This window comes from Pyxicephalus adspersus, chromosome 11 (assembly GCF_032062135.1).
Source record: "Pyxicephalus adspersus chromosome 11, UCB_Pads_2.0, whole genome shotgun sequence".
Lineage (NCBI taxonomy): Eukaryota > Metazoa > Chordata > Amphibia > Anura > Pyxicephalidae > Pyxicephalus > Pyxicephalus adspersus.
Window position 1 is genome coordinate 20,170,829 of NC_092868.1, and position 18,800 is coordinate 20,189,628.

At 41.2% G+C, this 18,800-nt stretch overlaps 1 protein-coding gene and 1 long non-coding RNA gene across 15 annotated transcripts in view; one reads left to right on the forward strand and one right to left on the reverse strand.

Annotated features, from left to right (window-relative positions):
* The window catches only part of PPFIA3 (PTPRF interacting protein alpha 3), a 511,511-nt gene that overhangs the window by 284,204 nt on the left and 208,507 nt on the right, over nucleotides 1–18,800 (forward strand). For all 14 annotated transcript variants that reach the window (XR_011922901.1, XR_011922900.1, XR_011922902.1 and 11 more), the window contains one exon: nucleotides 6,341–6,498. Coding sequence is in view for 11 of the 14 variants with exons in the window: in XM_072427377.1 (XP_072283478.1) it covers nucleotides 6,341–6,498 (158 nt within the window). In the remaining 3 variants the exon portion in view is untranslated. The remainder of the gene's footprint in view (nucleotides 1–6,340; nucleotides 6,499–18,800) is intronic.
* LOC140341544 (uncharacterized) overlaps nucleotides 5,659–18,800 on the reverse strand; it is a 54,342-nt gene continuing 41,200 nt past the window's right edge. The window contains exon 3 of the long non-coding RNA XR_011922903.1: nucleotides 5,659–6,519. This is a non-coding gene — a long non-coding RNA (uncharacterized lncRNA). The remainder of the gene's footprint in view (nucleotides 6,520–18,800) is intronic.

Sequence of the window (18,800 nt, forward strand, 5' to 3'; positions counted from 1 at the left end):
AAGATAGTTTCAAAATAGTAACCACATAGAGGTATATACTTACAAATGAAATATAGCATACAACAGTTCAAAGCACTGTAATGCAAATAAAAAGTAGCGCACATGGATATTTCTCATTTGTGAGTAGGAAAAAACATATATTTCTTTAAAATTGTCATAAATAGATTAAATATAGTCCAATAAGGAATATACTAAACATAAAAAAGGAAAAATTGTAACAGTGCTTAAAAAAAAGAATAATGGTGTTGTAAATGAAAGGATATGAATAGACATTAATATAGTAATCAAGGAACTATATGTACCAGAGTTACATTTTTGATAGGATAAGGTTCTGAAATGCATTACCTAGCTACGAAGATGTGCTAGTATAAAGTTAGTATATAATATTTATGCAAGGATAAAAGCCTCTGTGGGGTTGTAATGGGAAGAATTGTATGTGAATGTGAATCTTATAAGTATCAGGTAAGGATGAATTGTAATTTGAGAGCAACTTTGTATATTTGGAATTTGCAGGGAATGTAAAAGAACATACCATATACATAATGTATATGTCATAAAAATTAAAATAAATAAACCAGGGGCTTGAAATAAAGTCGATTTTATACAAATTTTATACAAATATACATATTGGGCCTGATTTAATAAAGCTCTCCAAGGCTAGAGAGAATACTCTTTCATCAGTGAAGCTTGGAGATCTAGAAAACCTGGAAAGAATCTGGTCTAGGATTGAAAACATTTGTTAACAAATAGCAAATGACTTTTAGGAAAACCATTCCAGGTTTGCTGAATCACCCAGCTTTACTGATGAAAGTGTATCTTCTACAGCTTTGGAGAGCTTTAAAAAAAGCAGGCCCATTGTGTACATCCACTCTGTGTAATGATGTAATCTACCATAAATACCATATGTAGAATATGGTAAAGAAAAACCAAAAGGAGAATAATTTAAATTAAATCAATAGTCATTATTACAGAGGTGTTACAAAAAGGACTTAAAACTTAATACATCATTCAGTCCTGGAAAAGTGGTTGAATGTTGAAGCAGTAGGGTATCTAAATATCCCCCATGTGGTTTGGGTGGAATGTGGTCCAAAGCAGAAAACTTAATCATATTAGGATTATAATTATGTCTTGTTTCCACAAGATAACCAATGGGCGTTACAATTCTTCCATGAGTAATTGAATATATACTTTTACAATGACAGGGTAAATGTCACAGTCCCTTCCGTGACTGAGGTTAGAAGATCTGTGAGACAAGCTGCACTTGAGGTTATCTGACAGTCTCTTTGTTTTTACTTGTTTCTGTGTTGTTGTTTGTAATGACCACACCCCTTGTATCAGCTGCAGCTGGTGGTCATTACTGCTCCTCCATTTAGTCAGGCCTCACACTTCATGCTATGCGGTTGATATTCACTTCTGGGATGTGAAGAGCTGGTGTGTGGTCCTCTTCAGGGTTCCTGCTCATCCATTTGCTAATTAAGATAAGTTGAACTACTTTTGGTGTTTTGTTGTTCTTTTGTTGTTACTAGGCCTCAGGGAGACACTGGTTCTTTCATCAGGGAAGGAACCAGTAGTCTCAAGCCCAGTCACTACTCCTAGGGCTATTCAGGGCTACTAGGGCCTGGGTTCCAGTGTATGAGTATTCCCACCTTCAGGGGATATTCATACTGTCAGGAGTCGGGCTAGGTTAGGGTGGCTGGTGGGTGGTGACCGTTTCCTTTTCCTTTTCCCTAGCCATTGAAGGCCTAGTCCCTTGTATTTATCTTTCTGTTTTTCTCCCCTCCCCGTTATCCGTGACAGTAAATGGAAGATGGAGGATCCTTAAAAATCAGTTTAAAGAACTAGGTTTCAAGGTGAAGGAAAGGACCTCCAAAGGTATATTCTCTGGATTATTGCCTGTGCCATGCGCAACACAGGAAAGGCAGAGGAAGCATGGCCTGCTAAACGCATTGCTTAAGTCCTGGTGTAATAGGGAAGAGTTAGGGTTCTTAGAGCACTGGGCTGACTTTTCATTGGGGTACAAATTAGATGCCAGAGATAGTTTGCACCTAAATGAAGGGGGGTCTCCTGTACTAGGGGAAAGCTTTAGGGGAATAGTGGAGGGACATTTAAACTAGGACAGAGGGGGGTGGGACAGTTAAATAAGGTGGCAGAAAGGTCAGACAGGGGTCAGCCACTAGTAGAGGGTGGATTGAGGATAAATATAAGGAGCTTTCCATTTTCACACAAACAGTGGATTGTGCAGTACTAGTTGCATCTGCTTCCCCTGGCCTTGCATCCACAATGTTCACACGCTGGGGACGTATGTGCAAGCCAGGCATCTCCAGGTTACACAGATGCTGGCCGGGCATCGCCAGTGGAACAAAATGCCGGACATCGCTGGAGGACACCGCGGGCACCGCTTACCAGGTAAGCTTTTGAAAACTCCCTGGCAATTCCACCCCGAGTGTGGCTTGGGGTTACCACTTTTATACTGAAAATGAACCTCAAGCCACACTCGGGATTACCGCCAGGGAGGTTAATGAATGAAGAGCATTATGACTTAGTTGGTATTGCTGAATCCTGGCTTTGTTCTTCACATGACTGGGCTGTCAATATTCCTGGTTATACTCTCTTTCGTAAACACAAAGTCAAACGAAAAGGTAGTGGTGAAAATAGTATTATAAGTGATAGTCAGCATGGCAAGTAAGTAAACAGGTAGGAATAGAAAAGTAAACAATGGAATAGAAAAGTCAATCTGTAAATGGATAGAGAACTGTCTTAAAAACCGCATCCAGAGAGTAGGATACCCTGAATGGTCTAAGGTTATAAGTGGTGTACCCCAGGGTTCAGTGTTGGGACCTTTACTGTTTAACATCTTTATAAATAAAAATACCATTGTTGTATTTGCAGATGACAGAAAACTATGTAATGCAATTAAGTCCATACAGGTTGTCTATAATCTACAAGCAGACCTGGATGTACTGTTTTAATATAGATAATATAATATAGATTGGGCAGCCAAGTGGTAAATGATATTTAATATAGATAAATGTAAAGTTATGCACTTGGGGCCTAAAAACATGCATGCTTCATACTGTCTAGGGGGAATACATTGGGGAAGTCAGAAATGGAAAAGGAAATAGAAAATGGATCTGGGGGTTCTGGTTGATCATAGACTTAATAACAGCATGCAATGCCAAGCTGCAATATCTAAAGCTAGCAAAGTACTTTCTTGTATCAAATAAGGAATAGACTGCAGAGATCGAGACATAATCCTACCCCTGTACAAAGCATTGGTCAGACCACATATGGCATTTTATGCTGACTTTTCTGCTAGAAAATAATATTATAAGTGATAGTCAGCATGGCTTCAAGAAAGACCGAAGTTGTCAAACAAATTTACTCTCTTTTTATGAGAAAATAAGTAAACAGGTAGACAGTGGAATAGCAGTTGATATAGCGTACTTGGACTTTGGTAAAGCATTTGACACAATACCCCACAGATGGTTAATGTGCAAGTTAGGGTCAATAGGTTTAGAAAAGTCAATCTGTAAATGGATAGATAACTGGCTTAAAGACTGCATCCAGAGAGTTGTAAATAATGATTCATACTCTGAATGGTCCAAGGTTAATAGTGGTGTACCCCAGGGTTCAGTGTTGGGACCTTTACTGTTTAACATCTTTATAAATGATATAGAGTTTGGGATTAAAAGTACCATTTCTGTGTTTGCAGATGACACCAAACTATGTAATGGAATTAAGTCCAAACATGATGTCTATATTGTACAAGCAGACCTGGATGTACTGTTTGATTGGGCAGCCAAGTGGCAAATTACATTTAATATAGATAAATGTAAAGTTATGCACTTGGGGGCTAAAAACACATATGCTTCATACTGTCTAGGGGAATACATTTGGGGGAGTCAGAAATGGAAAAGGATCTGGGGGTTATGGTAGATCATAGACTTAATACCAGCATGCAATGCCAAGCTGTAATATCTAAAGCTAGTAAAATACTTTCTTATTAAAAGAGGAAAAGACTGCAGAGATGGAGACATAATCCTGCCCCTGTACAAAGCATTGGTCAGACCACATCTGGAATATGCAGTCCAGTTATGGGCACCAGTTCACAAAAAGGACATTGTGGAATTGGAGGGAATGCAGAGAGGGGCAACTAAACTAATAAAAGGAATGGAGCAGCAATGAGGAGAGATTATGTGAACTGAATCCATTCTCCCATGAGAAGAGATGTTTACGGGGGGATATGGTTACCCTGTATAAATTTATAAATGGTCCATATAGAGAACTCTTTTCCCAATTATTCACTTTGAGATCATTACAAAGAACAAGAGGGCAGTCTTTGCGTTTGGAGGAAAAGAAGGTAAAGCTCCGGATAAGGAGGGGATTCTTCAGTGTAAGGTCCGTGAAAATGTGGAATGGGCTCCCTCAGGAAGTAGTTTCAGCAACTACTATAGATTGCTTTAAGAAAAAGCTAGATGTTTTTATAGAAGCACAGAATATAACTGGGTATTAGGGATTTAAAGTAAAGATAACAGAGACTGTTGTTCCAGGGAACATCCGATTGCCTCGTGGTAACAGGAAGGAATTTTTTTCCCGTTGAAGCAAATTATACCAGGGATTTTTTTCCTTCCTCTGGACCAACTATGTCCATAGGGTTTTATATCTGGTATACGTTTATTTCCCAAGTGGTTGAACTTGATGGACTTATGTCTTTTTTCAACTTAACTTACTATGTAACTATGGAATATGCAGTCCAGATTTGGAAACCAGTTCATAAACAGGACATTGTAGAATTGAAGAGAGTGCAGAAAAGGGCAACTAAACAAATAAAAGGAATAGAGGAACTCAGCTATGAGGAGAGAATAGCTGAACTGAATCTATTCTCCCTTGAGAATAGACGTTTAAGGGGGGGTAAATGATCACCCAGTGTAAATATTTAAATGGTCTATAGAGAATTCCCAACTATTAACTTTAATATTGTTACAAAGAACAAGGGGGCACTTTTTGCATGTGGAGGAAAAGAAGTCTAGGCTCCAGATAAGGAAAGGATTCTTCACTGTAAGGTCTGTGAAAATGTGGAATTGGCTCCCTCAAGAAGTAGTTTCAGCAGCTACTATAGATTGCTAGATGCTTTTCTAGAAGCACAGAATATAACTGGGTATTAAGGCTTTAAAGTAAAGATAACAGAGATTGTTGATCCAGGGAACATACGATTGCCTCATCGAATCAGGAAGGAATTATTTTCCCCTTGTTGAAGCAAATTGTACCTGGGTTTTTTTTGCCTTCCTCTGGACCAACTATGTCCATAGGGTTTTATATCTGGGATATCTGTATTTCCCTAGTGGTTGGAACTTGATGGACTTTTGTCTTTTTTCAACCTAAGTTACTATGTAACTATATATTCACTTTTTAAACGTTCTTTCCCTTTTCCTACACAGAATGGCCCTCATTGACAAATAGTTAGGGTAGAGGACACCCCTAGTTTCACAATTTACAAAATATTTTAGAAGGTATACATCACCATTAGGTAGAGTTAGGGTTTGGGCCTCATGTATCCATTGGCATTGTGGGCAATGGCCACATTTAAAAGGTACCTTTTACAAAGGATTGGTTTGTGTAGATGTTACATTAAAAAGACTAACTAAAAAATTACATAAATGTGCATATGTGACTTTATTCAAATTTTTATAAGTCAGTTGTAATATTCAAAAGAAAATTAATATCCCTTATGATCTTATATGAAACCATCTGTGCTTAATTACATCTTTGTGTTCAGGTAAAAGTTTCAATTTTGACTTTTATGGAGCAGAGACTTACAATCTGTAGTGGTACATATCAGATTCCTGTAACCCTCTGCACTGCAGTTTGCAAACTGGGAGGTAAAGAAGTAGCAGTGTGGGTGGGGCCTTTAAGTAGATTGCCATTGTTTACTTGCAATCTAGTCTAGAGAGAATCTAAGATTAAGGTGTTTTGTTTGGCATTCATGTCTAGGTTGCAAGATTGACTGAACACAAGTAGAGTCTTTGACTCTACCGTAAAATACAACATTTATAATATAACTCCTGTAAGCTGAGCGGGTTTTAGTTTAGCAGTGCTCTGTGTAAAACACATAAGGTATGTTAATTGAACAGGTTTCTGTACTAAATTTTCTTGTTCCTCAAATCTATTTCAAATATTAAATGACATTGTTGTATAATAATGAATTAAAAATATATTTCAGAAAAAAATGTAGTAATGAACAAAAGATGAACTCATTCATATTTCTTTTGTAAAACTATGGAGTAAAAATCTGTTTAATTGAATTGAAAATATATATGTAATTTAGAGTCTTTGTGCACAGAATCATGTTCCTAAAGAAGAAAACAGAGATGAGAAGGCCTTGATGCAGTGTGAGACCACACCTCCTTTGACACCGCGAGCTGTACGATTGGAAAGGATGACGCAGGCTCTTGCTCTTCAGACCAGCTCCTTAGAAGATGGAAGAGAGTCCCGGGCCAGGTAGGCGTTATCTTCTACAAGCTGTGAATGTCAAAACTTTAGTACTAATCAGAAGAAAAAAATGTATACAAAACCAATTATACATTCCCTTTAACCCGTTAAAGGTTTACTCTATAATTTGTAGACCATTAACTTATTGTCAAGTGTCAATGGCACATCCCAATGTCAACTATAACATATTATTATTATTTATATATATATATATATATATATATATATATATATATATATGCTGTTCTCTGGGCTGCTGCATTCTGTATAGAGAGTAAATGCATTATATGTTGCACTGCCCCCCCCCCCCGCCCCCCTCCTAATTCACACACACACACACCATGTGTCCTGGGCTCACCTTTTGCTCTGTGAAAGACTAACAATGCATTAACCTTCAATCTCCTCTGAAAACCCCGAAACCTGTTGTGTTCATTCCTGTGGAACACTAATTAAGTTGAACACTAATAATCAGGTACTGTCATCACATGTCAAGAAAGACAAAAAGAGAAGAAAAACAATCTGCACATCTATAAAGCACAATGGTTTGCTTTACAGATGTGCATTGCTCCCTATTAGCTTTGTAAGTAAGAAAATTAATTTGGACAAAGCATTTTGGATGCTCTAATGTGGATCTGTGTACTAAAAATATTCCAACAATTTTAAAGTTAAAGGGTTTTTTATGTACTGCACAAATTCTGGCTTAAAATGTATGCCTTTATTCAGGAAATTTTGAAAAGTCAAGCCAACAATCTTTTCAAGCTGTTGCATTGTTCAGGATCCAATGAGGACATTATTCTTGGGTTTTAAAGACGGACAAGTTCCATCAGGAAATTAAAATACATGCTTGCTGTTATTTTTGTTTACATGTACTGTGCTAAATGATTACTCACTAAGGGGAATATCATTTTTTTTTCTTTTATAACCAATAGTTATACTGTCACCTGTAGGAGAATCGGACACTAGGTACAACAACTGGGGACAATCTCCCAGGGGCCATAACCCTGTAGTATGCTTAGGGTGTTAACCTCTTTTCCAGCTCTGCTGGTTTAGGACTGTTTATGAGTGCCAGTTTTCTGAATTCCCTAAAACCTTTGTAATCTCAGTGTGACAGCCCTAAAGTAGCATTCCCGGATATGTCTCGTCATAAGCACTGGGTTCAGTTTTCTGTATTGTGCCTTAGAAGTCCTGAGTTTACTTAGGCTTATCCAGGTCCAGAGTCATGGCAGTTTCCTGACAATTTTTTCTACAAACTTGTTTTCAGAGAATGCAGCTTGCCAAAAGAGGGTCATCTAGACTTATGTTAAGGATAAAATAAGTAATATTCAACAAGACTCTGTAAACACATATTATTATTTGATTTTCATTGCTTTGATTGCTCACAATGTATTCTCTCTAAATAAATGTTCTTGTTTTCATTATGTATAAGCATATGTTCTATTGGAACATACCTTGACAGCTTGAAATCCACACCTACCCCTGAGGAAGCAGACGAAATGCGTCGGTTAAACGAAACCAGAACGATTCATGGGATCACTAGCGAAACACGATAGCTACAATTTGTATACCTTTGATATCTTAACTTTGTTCTGCCTCAACAGAGATTAAAGATCTCATATTAAATGGTTTTGTAACTATGTATGAATCAAACTGTTGTAAATACATAATTAACTTACTAGGCCACTGAACCCCATCTCTTTCTTTTTCCTTTAATGCAATATTTTCCTTCAGATGCAAAAAAGTGCCCCTTGTCCTTTGTAATGACCTTAAAGAGAACAATTGTAAAGCAAGTTCTCTTTATGGACAATAAATATATTTATACAGGGTATGCAAAACCCCCCTTAAATGTATTTTCTTAAGGGATAATAGATTCAGTTCAGCTAATCCTAACCTTATAGCTAAACTCCTCCATTCCTTTTATTTAGTTTAGTTGGCCCTTTCTGCACTCTCTCTAATTCCACCATATCCCTTTTGTGAACTAGTGCCCAAAACTGTACTGCATATTCCAGGTGAGGTCTGACCAATGCTTTGTACAGGGGCAGGATAATTACTCAAACTTTGCAGTCTATTCTTTTTTTTTAATACAAGAAAGTACTTTGCTAGCTTTAGATATTTCAGCTTGCATACCTTTCCATTTATCAATATTAAAAGTCATTTGCCACTTGGCTGCCCAATCAAACAGTGCATTGAGGTCTGCTTGTAGTATATGGACATCATGTATTTATTTAATTAATTTCATTAGATAGATTGGTGTCTTCTGCAAACACAGAAATAGTACTTTTATTCCCAAACTCTATATCAGAGGTAGGAAAACTCAGGCCTTTAGGGCAGATACCACCTAGCCAGTATTCCAGTCCGGCCTAACATCCCCCTAGTTATTTATTGTTGGATCCAGCCTAATTAAATTGTTGCGTTATCTCGAGTTACTGCGATATCATGGATACCATCGAGTTCCCACACAGTAACCCCAATTACAATGCCTAAAGAGCAGAAGCAATGCGCAGCGACCAGTCTCGGGAAGGTTGACCTCGAATGTTGTCTTCAACCCCAAATGGACTGATGAACTATTTTTCGTCCAACATGGCAACAAAGCCCTGTGTTTAGTGTGCAATGACACCAACAACACTTTCAAGCGGTCAAATCTCAAGGGGCGTTTCGATGCCAAGCCCACGCACACGTACAGAGACTACACCATGGATGGGCAGAAGACTGAGGCTGCTTGCTTGCAGTCATGGTTGCCTTTCCTTGGACACCTTGTTTCTTATGGCCTAGGGTGCCTTCTTGACCTCCTGAAATGGCCTAGTAGTCCAAAAAGTTTGCGGACCCCTGCTCTTTATCATTTATAAAATCGTTTATAAACCACCTACTATTTATAAATCATTTATAAACCACTACACTTACGAAGAGATGTTAAACAGTAAAGGTCCCAACAATGAACCCTGGGGAACACTACTTATAACCTTAGGCCATTCAGAATATGAATCAATATTCACTACTCCCTGGATCCTGTCTTTAAGCCAGTTATCTCTTCATTTACAGATTGTTTTTTTAAACCCTGCACGTTAACAGTCTGTAGGGTACTGTGTCGAATACTTTTGCAAATTCCAAGTACACAATATCAACTGCTACTGCTACTCCACTTTACACTGTTTACCTGTTTATTTTCTTCCTCATAAAAAAGCATATTAGTACTTTATTGTCCTTAAAGAACAGAGAACATAAATGGGCATGTTTCAAGTCTGTCCTACACAAGCACACTGCTAATATATTCCAATGGGTCATATGTTTAGGAGGCTAAAATTAAAACCTGTTTGGGCCACGGCTAATGTTAAAAAAGTCATAAATAGGAGGGCGTGGCTGGAAGCTGACCTAGATAGATGTCTTCTTATAAAGCTCAGGAGTAGGCATACTCACTGGGATCATTAGCATACCTCAGGATCGTATTTCAGCAGCAGTTTTTAACCCTTTAGCATGCGAACACCTCTGAGCCAGGAGGGGATCAAATGCTCAAACAAAACTGACAGATTTCTTCAATGCTGCAGACCAGCATCGCAGCCTGGATGGGGCCCGCTGCCCTTTTACTCGATCACATGCAGCCTTTTTTATTAACCTGTAACAATCCACCAAGGGCTCCCAATCACCAGGGAAAGACTGCAGATCAGATGGCACATAGCAATCTTCTTCTGGCACTAGCCCAGTTTAATCTAAGCTAACTGCATCCGACCCTATTGATTGCTACCCCACCTCTAATCAGCCTGTGTCAGATACAGCACTTAAAGATATGCTGGTCTCCCGTAGGAGCTCTCTCCATAATGTTTTTCTGACCTTATTCCAACAATTTAATGGAGATTTGTAAGATGTGGGAGATAGTCAGCTATATAAACAAGATGGGGGATTATGCAATGGCACATAATGAATAAGTGGACTCACATAATGAAGTTTATGACACCCTTCAACAAGAACAACTTAAACTGGCAGACCTAGAAGATAAGTCGAGAAGGAACAACATAACATTCAAGGGCATAGCTGATTCCTTCCTCTGAATTACCTCCTATCTACAATATTTGATTGCAACTTTGATCCCAGCATTCAAGCTCATTATAGATAGAGTTATTAGATGCCCCAAACCACCACACTTACCTGAGAAGGTTGCAAAAGATGTACTCCAGAGATGAAGGTTGCAAGAGATGTACTAGCATCCATTGCCCTCACATAAAATAGCACTTTCCAGAAAGAATTCATCTCTTCTGGAGCTATAAAAGCATATCTTGGTATTCTCTGACCTTTTGTAAATTACGAAAGGTGGGGTATCCATCCTGCTGAGGACCATCTAAAATCATCACGCTCTAACCAAGCACCCAAATCACTATCATTTGAATGGAAATCAAAATCATCTTGAGGGGATATTCACCATTCTCTGAAGGAATACAATTGTATTATTACTTTTCCTGAGGTTTCCAAAAAAAAAAAAAAAAAAGATTTATCCTTCTATCTACAATTCGCGGTGATATAGTGCCTTACTCCTTGCCCTGAAAGACCTGAAAAAAGCAAAGAAAATACAACAATGCTCAATAATAGTATGTAGTGACTTAAATTGTGTCCCAAATGCATCTCTGGACACCTTTAATAGGAAGACCAAATATAGATCCACGCTTGCGCTGTTACTACACCAAACAGACCACTAGGACGATAGAGATGTTTACATTCATTCGAACGTGACTACTCAGTTTATTCTATAGCTTATCACTTAAACTCAAGGATTCATCTATTTTTGGTCGATAAATGGACATTCCAATCAGTTAATACCGTGGAAATCTACAATATAACTTGGACCGTTCCCCTATTGCAACCATTTTACAAGAACACAACGTTACCTTACACATTTCTGGACAAATGACTTGTCTTTATTCACTTCTCTGACAATCAACAAACAGATTCTATCCAAATGACAAGAATACTTCAAATGTAAGGAAACTCCAGGAATGGACCCTATGACCCTGTGGTGTTCTCATAAAGCTTACATAAGAGGTATTCTTATACAATTAGCTTCTAAAGAGTCGAGAAAAGAACAAAACGAGTTGTTATTTAACAAAATTTGAACTTTAGAGTCATTACATGAATCTAAACTTAGTGGCCTTGATTTTTCAAGCAAGTGCCCGTAAGCTCGCTGCACGTATTTACGCGTTGATATATGAGGCGTATTTCCGCAAAACGGAGCCAGAGCCGAGTGCTAGTACACTCACCTTCACTTGCTAGATGGATTTCTGCCTTATTAAATGAGCAATAGGGGTCGAGAATAAGCCAATTAAGGCTATTAGTTTTCAGCTGCGTGATTCAGGAGGATCTGTTAAGCTCTGTCAATGGTAAGGTCAATTAATTAGAGCACACCTGCTTCCTGCTCTGTGCGCATCTACAGTCCATTACATGTCAATTTGAATCTTTAATGCTTCATCATCTTTTGGGTAAGTGCTACATTTTTATTTTACATTATACTCATTCACAAAATTGATTCATTTATTGTTACATTTGTTGCAATTACTTTTTTGTTTGCTTTTTATTATTATTATTATTACTATTATTAAACAGGATTTATAAAGCGCATACATATTATGCAGCGCTGTACATTAAATAGGGGTTGCAAATGACAGACTAATACAGACAGTGATACAGGAGGAGAGGACCCTGCCCCGAAGAGCTTACAATCTAGTTGGTGGGGGAATTTACACACAGTAGGAGGGGGATTTGTAGTGGTGGGAAGTAGTGATGCTTTCAAAAGACAGAAGAAGACGGGTAGGCAAGTTTGAAAAAATGGGTTTTGAGTGCTCTTCCATTCCAGAAGACCATTCCAGAAAGTTGGGGCAGCTCTAGATGAGGTTATGAGTGAGGAAGTCATTAGTAGCTCATTGGAGGAGCAGAGAGAGCGGCTGGGGGAGTATATTTTTACCAGGTCAGAAATTTAAGTGGGACAATAACAGTGTGAGGATTTGAAGGCAAAACACAGGAGCTTGAATTTGATTCTAAGGTGAAATGGAAGCCAGTATAGAGATATGCAAAGAGATGCAGCGGAAGAGGAGCGGTGGGAAGGATGGATGAGCCTGGCTGCAGCATTCATAATAGATTTTAGAGGAGAGAGTCGGGTTAGTGGAATACCAGAGAGGAGGATGTTACAGTAGTCCAGACGAGAGATAAGAGCGTGTACAAGGAGTTTGGTGGTCTCAGGGAACAGGTAGGGGCGGATTTTGAAGATGTTCTGCATATGGGGGATAAATGAAAGGGCAGAGTCAAAGGTGACACCAAGACAACGTGCCTGAGGGGAGGGCCGAATAACAGTGTTGCTAACAGTTAGATATATGTCAGGGGGTGATGCGGAATTTGAGGGGGGATGATGATGAGTTCTGTTTTATCCAGGTTAAGTTTCAAAAATCGGTCAGACATCCATGATGAGATGGCTGACAGGCAGCATGAGACCTTATCTTGGACTAAGGGAGACAGGTCAGGGGAGGACAGATAAATTTGAGTGTCATCAGCATACAGATGGTACTGTAAGCCAAAGGAGGATATGAGACTACAGAGAGAGGAGGTGTACAGAGAAAAGAGAACCAGTCCAAGGACTGACCCTTGGGGAACACCAACAGGGAGGAGAGAGGGCGAGGAGGAGTTACCATTGAAAGGAACTTGAAAGGAGCGGTCAGATTGATAGGAAGCAAACTAAGAGAGAGCAGTGTCACTAATACCAATGGAGTGCATGATTTGTATTAGAAGGGGGTCATCAACAGTGTCAAAAGCAGAGGAAAGATCAAGGAGAAGTAGCAGGGAAAAGTTGCCTTGAGACTTAGCTCTAATGAGGTCATTGGCCACTTTAGTAAGGGCTGTTTCAGTGGAATGGGCAGCTCTACAACCAGACTGGAGGGGGTCAAGGAGAGAGTTGGTGCTCAGGTAATCAGTGAGTCTTTTGTAGACAAGGCGTTGAAGAAGTTAGGAGACATATGGGAGAAGGGAGATAGGACGGTAGTTAGAGGGTAGGGAGGGGTCCAGTGAGGGTTTCTTTAGGATAGGGAGAATTATGGCATGTTTAAAAGCTGAGGGGTATTTACTAGTAGAAAGAGAGAGGTTGAATAGTTCGGTTAGGGCAGGGGCCAGGGTGGAGGAACGGGCTCGGAGTAGATCAGAGGGAATTGGGTCAAGTGGACAGGTAGTAGACGGAGATGATGAGAGAAAAGATAAGACTTCGTCCACAGTAATAGGGCAAAGGGAGGCTAATGATGATTTACAGGTGGAAGGGGAGGGTATGGTTGGAGTGGCTCGGTGGGCAGAGACATCATGTATGATTTTGTCTATATTATCTCTAATGTAGGTGGCAATCTCTTGGGCAGAGAAGGATGTTGTGGGGGGAGGAGGTGTGGGGTTTAGGCGGGAGGCAAATGACTGTGGAGAAATAAGTTTGCTTGGTGACAGTGAGCCCTGTGTTAAAGCTTTGTAGCTTGGCTTTGTAATCCATGAAGTCAGCGCTGAGGCCAGATATCCTCCACTTGCGTTCAGCTGCACACACAGTCTTTTGTAGCTGTTTGATGTGAATGTTGTGCCAGGCTTGGGGGTTGGCACAGCGGGGGTAGCAGAAGGTGGCAGGGGAAACATTATTCAAAGCCAAGGAAAGAGAGTGGTTTAACATGGTGGCAGCGTCATCTGGGGAGGTGATTTTGGAGAGGGAGGAGGTTAGGGACGCAAGGCAGTTTGAGTCTCTCTGCCATTGACCAGGTCTGGGATGTGGCAAGGGAAGGGAAGAGTTCGATAGGTTGAAGGTGATAAGGTTATGATCAGAAAGGGGAAATGGTGAGTTGTCAAGGAGGGTGAGGTGGTAATGGAGAGCAGTTTGGCTGAGGAGGGAAGGTTGGGCTCATCCATTGCAACATTAAAGTCACCAAGGATGAAGGTGGGCAGGTCATGGGAAAGAATGTGTGGCAACCAGGATGCAAAAATATCCAAAAATTGTGTTACTGGGCCAGGGGGGAGGTAGATAACAGCAACAATGAGGGGTAAGGGGCTAAAGAGATGGACAGAGTGGACTTCAAATGAGGTGAAAACTAGAGAGGGTGGGGTAGGAAGGACTCCTATGTATGTACAGTTAGGTGAGAAATGGAGACTCACACCACCCCCTACTTTGTTGCCAGATCTAGGGGTATGTGTAAAGTGCAGGCCTCAATAGGAGAGAGCAGCAGCAGAGGCAGAGTCAGAGGAGGAAAGCAAAGTTTCAGTGAGAGCCAGAAAGTTCAGAGATTTAGAAAGGAGAAGGTTGTGTATGGAGGGTAATTTGTTGCCAACAGATCTGGCATTCCATAGACTGCCAGAGAGAGGGGGTAAGGACTTATGGGTAGGGTGAATGGGGATGAGGTTAGTAGAAGGGAGTATCTCACTGAGAGTGTATGGAAAGGGGAGGCTGCGTGGAGGACCAGGGTTGGGTGAGATGTCACCAGAGAAAAAAGGCGCAGAAGCACAGACAGAGAAATAAGGAGAGTGAAAGAGCAGGGAGACACCGAGTTATCAGACTGGGGAGGACAGGGAGTAGTGCCAACAAAGAGCATGGAGAATAATACATTCTTACAGATAATTGGGAACCATATGAGTACAATAAACAGAGAAGCAGTCCAGTAATATGGGTTCAAGTAAGGCTTGTAAACTTGCTGAGTTCCAGGAAAGGGGGATGATGATTCAATCAAAGAGATGGTTGTTGCAGAGGATGTGTTGGAGTCCAGAAGGAAAAGTCAGTCCAAAGGCAGGAGATGGGAGCGACAGAGTAAAATAGCATGTCCAAATCTGTTCCAATTCCTGTGCCAATTCCCTAGATTAATACCCATTGCACTTATATTTTGGCACTTGAGATTTGGGCACGTGACCAGGGTCCCAATGTGACCTTGCCTGTTGTTTAAATAGAAGTGCTTTGGGCCCTGATTATGGATGGTCAGCTTGCAACTCTGCAAACGAATTTAGATCAAGCATCAAGTATATATACTAATAAGCACTTTATAATATCTCATCACACAGTAGTAAAATGTCACCAAGCATTTGTGATCTGATTCAAAGTTCATTCTAGTTTGGCTTTATAGAAATATTTGAAAAAAGGATTGTTGCCAAAGATGTTATAATTAGTGTTGGTGTTCGAATTCAGGTCGTCCTTATATTTTCAACCCGAATATGGCTGTTCGAATTTGGGTAGACCCGAACCGAATATCACGCCTTCACGTGTTCAAATTCGGCACTTCCCTATAATGCTAGGGCCATCCAATAAGAGCAGGGATGCCCTCCACCATCTTTGTAGTGGCAGGCAGCTGATTGGCTGTCTGTCACCGCATTCCACACAGGCAGCCATTGGCCTATATAAGGCCTGGACGTGCCTGCATTTACCACTCCTGACAGAGATCTGCTAGCAGACACAACCTCTCTGTGCTGCTTGCATTGTCAAAGTCTAATAAAAATAAAAGTGCTATAGCTAGTTGGACTGTGTCACACTGGCTATTAGTCAGATAGATAGTTGGATTGTACTGTATTGCTTCAGTCCTGTAATCCACTGTACTCTGATAGGTAGAGTGTTTCACTTTTAGATAGATAGATAGTGAGTCAGTCAGTGTGTTACATACTGGCAGCCAGAGCCAGGGTACCCTGACCGCGTGCACCCTATCACACTTGTACTGAGAGACAGTCAGACAGACGCAGTGACAGACGTTACATTTGTATAGTGCCACATACAACACACACAGACCACTTACATTTTTTGGGTAAATCTCCCCCCCAAAAAATAAAAATCCATCCATTACTGTAAAAATTTACACTTTGCGAAGCATCTTAGCTCCAAAGTATTTTGCAGGGTGTGAAGGCACAAAAATATTTAAACTATGTCTAGCCAAAGAGGAAGGGGCAGCTTTGCCAGGGGTGGAAAGCAAAGCAGTATGGGTTTGTTTTTAACTGCAGACCCGAGAACAAGAAGCCAGCCGGACCTTAGACATTTTAGAGCTGCTGGTGGTGGTGTGCACAGACGCACAGTTGTTTTCAGTCATCTGACGAAGGGAGTCAGTTCACAGGCTTTCCCTCCTCTTACTTTTCACCCCATCACTCAGCCAGACGAGCCACTTCAAACTGTCTCCAAAAATCTGCTGCTTCATTTCGACACAGAGGGAAACTGTCTCTTCTAATGATGATTATGATGATAATGTGACTGCAGAGCGCCCTAAAAGAGGCAGAGAGAGGAAGAGGGTAAAAGCTGCCAACACTCTGCAGTCTTCAAGTACCAGTGAGGCAAGTCATAGTCGTCCATCGTCGGCAGCAGTCACCACAGCTGTGCCTCAACAACAGCGGACCGCCATCACGAGCACCAGCTCCAGAGCCCCTTTTGGCCCAGTTCACCCGTGTGGGCATTTTTTAGTGTCCATAGTGATGACAACATTTTGGTCATTTGTAAACTGTGATCAGCACTTGAAACAAGGCAAAAAACCAAACCAACTTGGAACAAGTTGCATCAGCACACATTTAAAAACCCACCACCCGCTAACCTGGTGGGAACACCTGGGCAAAGCACAGAGCTCAAAGTCGCCGTGTTGCTGCCAGCAATTTGAGTGGGGCATATAGCTGAGCATTACAGTTATCAGGCTCCACCAGCGGTGAGAAGGAGCTCCAATGCAGATTGGCTGGTGTTTGTTGGATTGCTAGCAGTCAAGACCAGGCATCATTACCATCCCCCACACCTTCTACCCCATCGTCCAATATTTCTGTGGTTAGCATTAGCAGCATACAATCTTCCATCCCCCAGATGCTTGAGCCCAAGAAGAAATATGGCCCAAATGACCCCAAAACAAAGCTAGTCAATGCGGCAATTGCACAGCTGATTGCGTTGGAGCTCCTCCCTTAGCGGCTGGTGGACTCAGGTTCCGTTCCGATACGCATTCCTCTGCCCGAACCAATAGTACGTTATGCCCAAGCAGCAGTATTTTGCACAAAAATGTGTTCCTGCTTTGCATGAACACGTGCAGAGCAATGTGTCCGTGGCCCTGCAGCACTCTGCAAGGTGCACCTGACAACCAACAGTTGGTCGAGCAAACACAGATTGGGAAGGTATATTTCCTACACAGCTCACTGGGTAACTTTGGTGGCAGCAGGGGAAGATGCAGCTGCAAGAAGGCCTGCATACCTATCTCCGCAACAACCTGCAGTTTGCTATTTTGGTGCACAAGTCAGACGTTGCCACGCAGTCCTGAGGTTGCGATGCCTCGGTTCCCTTTGCCACATGGGCGCAACCATTCTAAGTGCCCTGCGGGAGCAGTAGAACATATGGCTAACTCCGCACAGACTACAGCCAAGCAAGGTCCGATTCAGAATTAAATATCTGTATGTTTTGGAGAGAAATATATAATTTTTTCTTGCTTTTTTTATAGATAGCAAGTGGTATTAGAATTAAATATCTGTATTATTTGGAGAGAACTACAGAAATGTTTCTGTCTTTTTTTATAGATAGCAAGTGGTATTAGAATTAAATATCTGTATTATTTGGAGAGAAATACAGAAATGTTTCTGCCTTTTTTGATAGATAGCAAGAGGTATCACAATGTCTTCCATTTCATCCATTCATGCGCTTAACTTATTAGATGATGAGACATTTGGCTACCTTAAGAGAGTCATAGTTACTCCCGCCGTTTACCTGTGCCTGCCCAGTACCCAGCTCCACAAGGCAAAGTGGTGGACCCACTGTATCACACACCCTGTGGGAGGAGATGTGCACGGGGCGCAGGGTCTAAGCAGTAGCTTGGTCATCTCCAGAGCCTCCAGATGTGGGGATGTTGTGTGGAAAGCTACTGGCAGGTTGCAGCCCCCGTGCCCGCCAAGGCAGGTGACTGCCAACAAGCAGGGACTGAAGCGTAGTACAAAGGGGAAATCCAGGAGGGTAGTCAGACAAGCGAGGTCAGGACTAGCAGCGCACATGGATGGTCAGGAAACAAGCTAGAGGTCAGGATGGGCAGCAAGCAGGAGTAGTCAGGAATGAGCTGAGCCGGTACACAGAGAATTAGGAACAATAGAGATAAACAACTGTAACCTGGAAGCGGAGCCAGAGGAACTCCTTGTCCAGGCAACTTCCTGTTGCCAGGTCACTTTCTTAAGTAGGGGAGATGGGCGTGGATCAAGTGAGCCGCAGACATCAATCCCACCAGCAGAGGGCGTGCTGTTGCTGGGATCGTCTCAGGTGTTATTGAGATGTTGGCCAGCAGAGAGAGCGCGTCTGTGGAATATTCTGGTTCTCTGAGGCAAGGGAGCAGCTCACAGAGAATCACCTG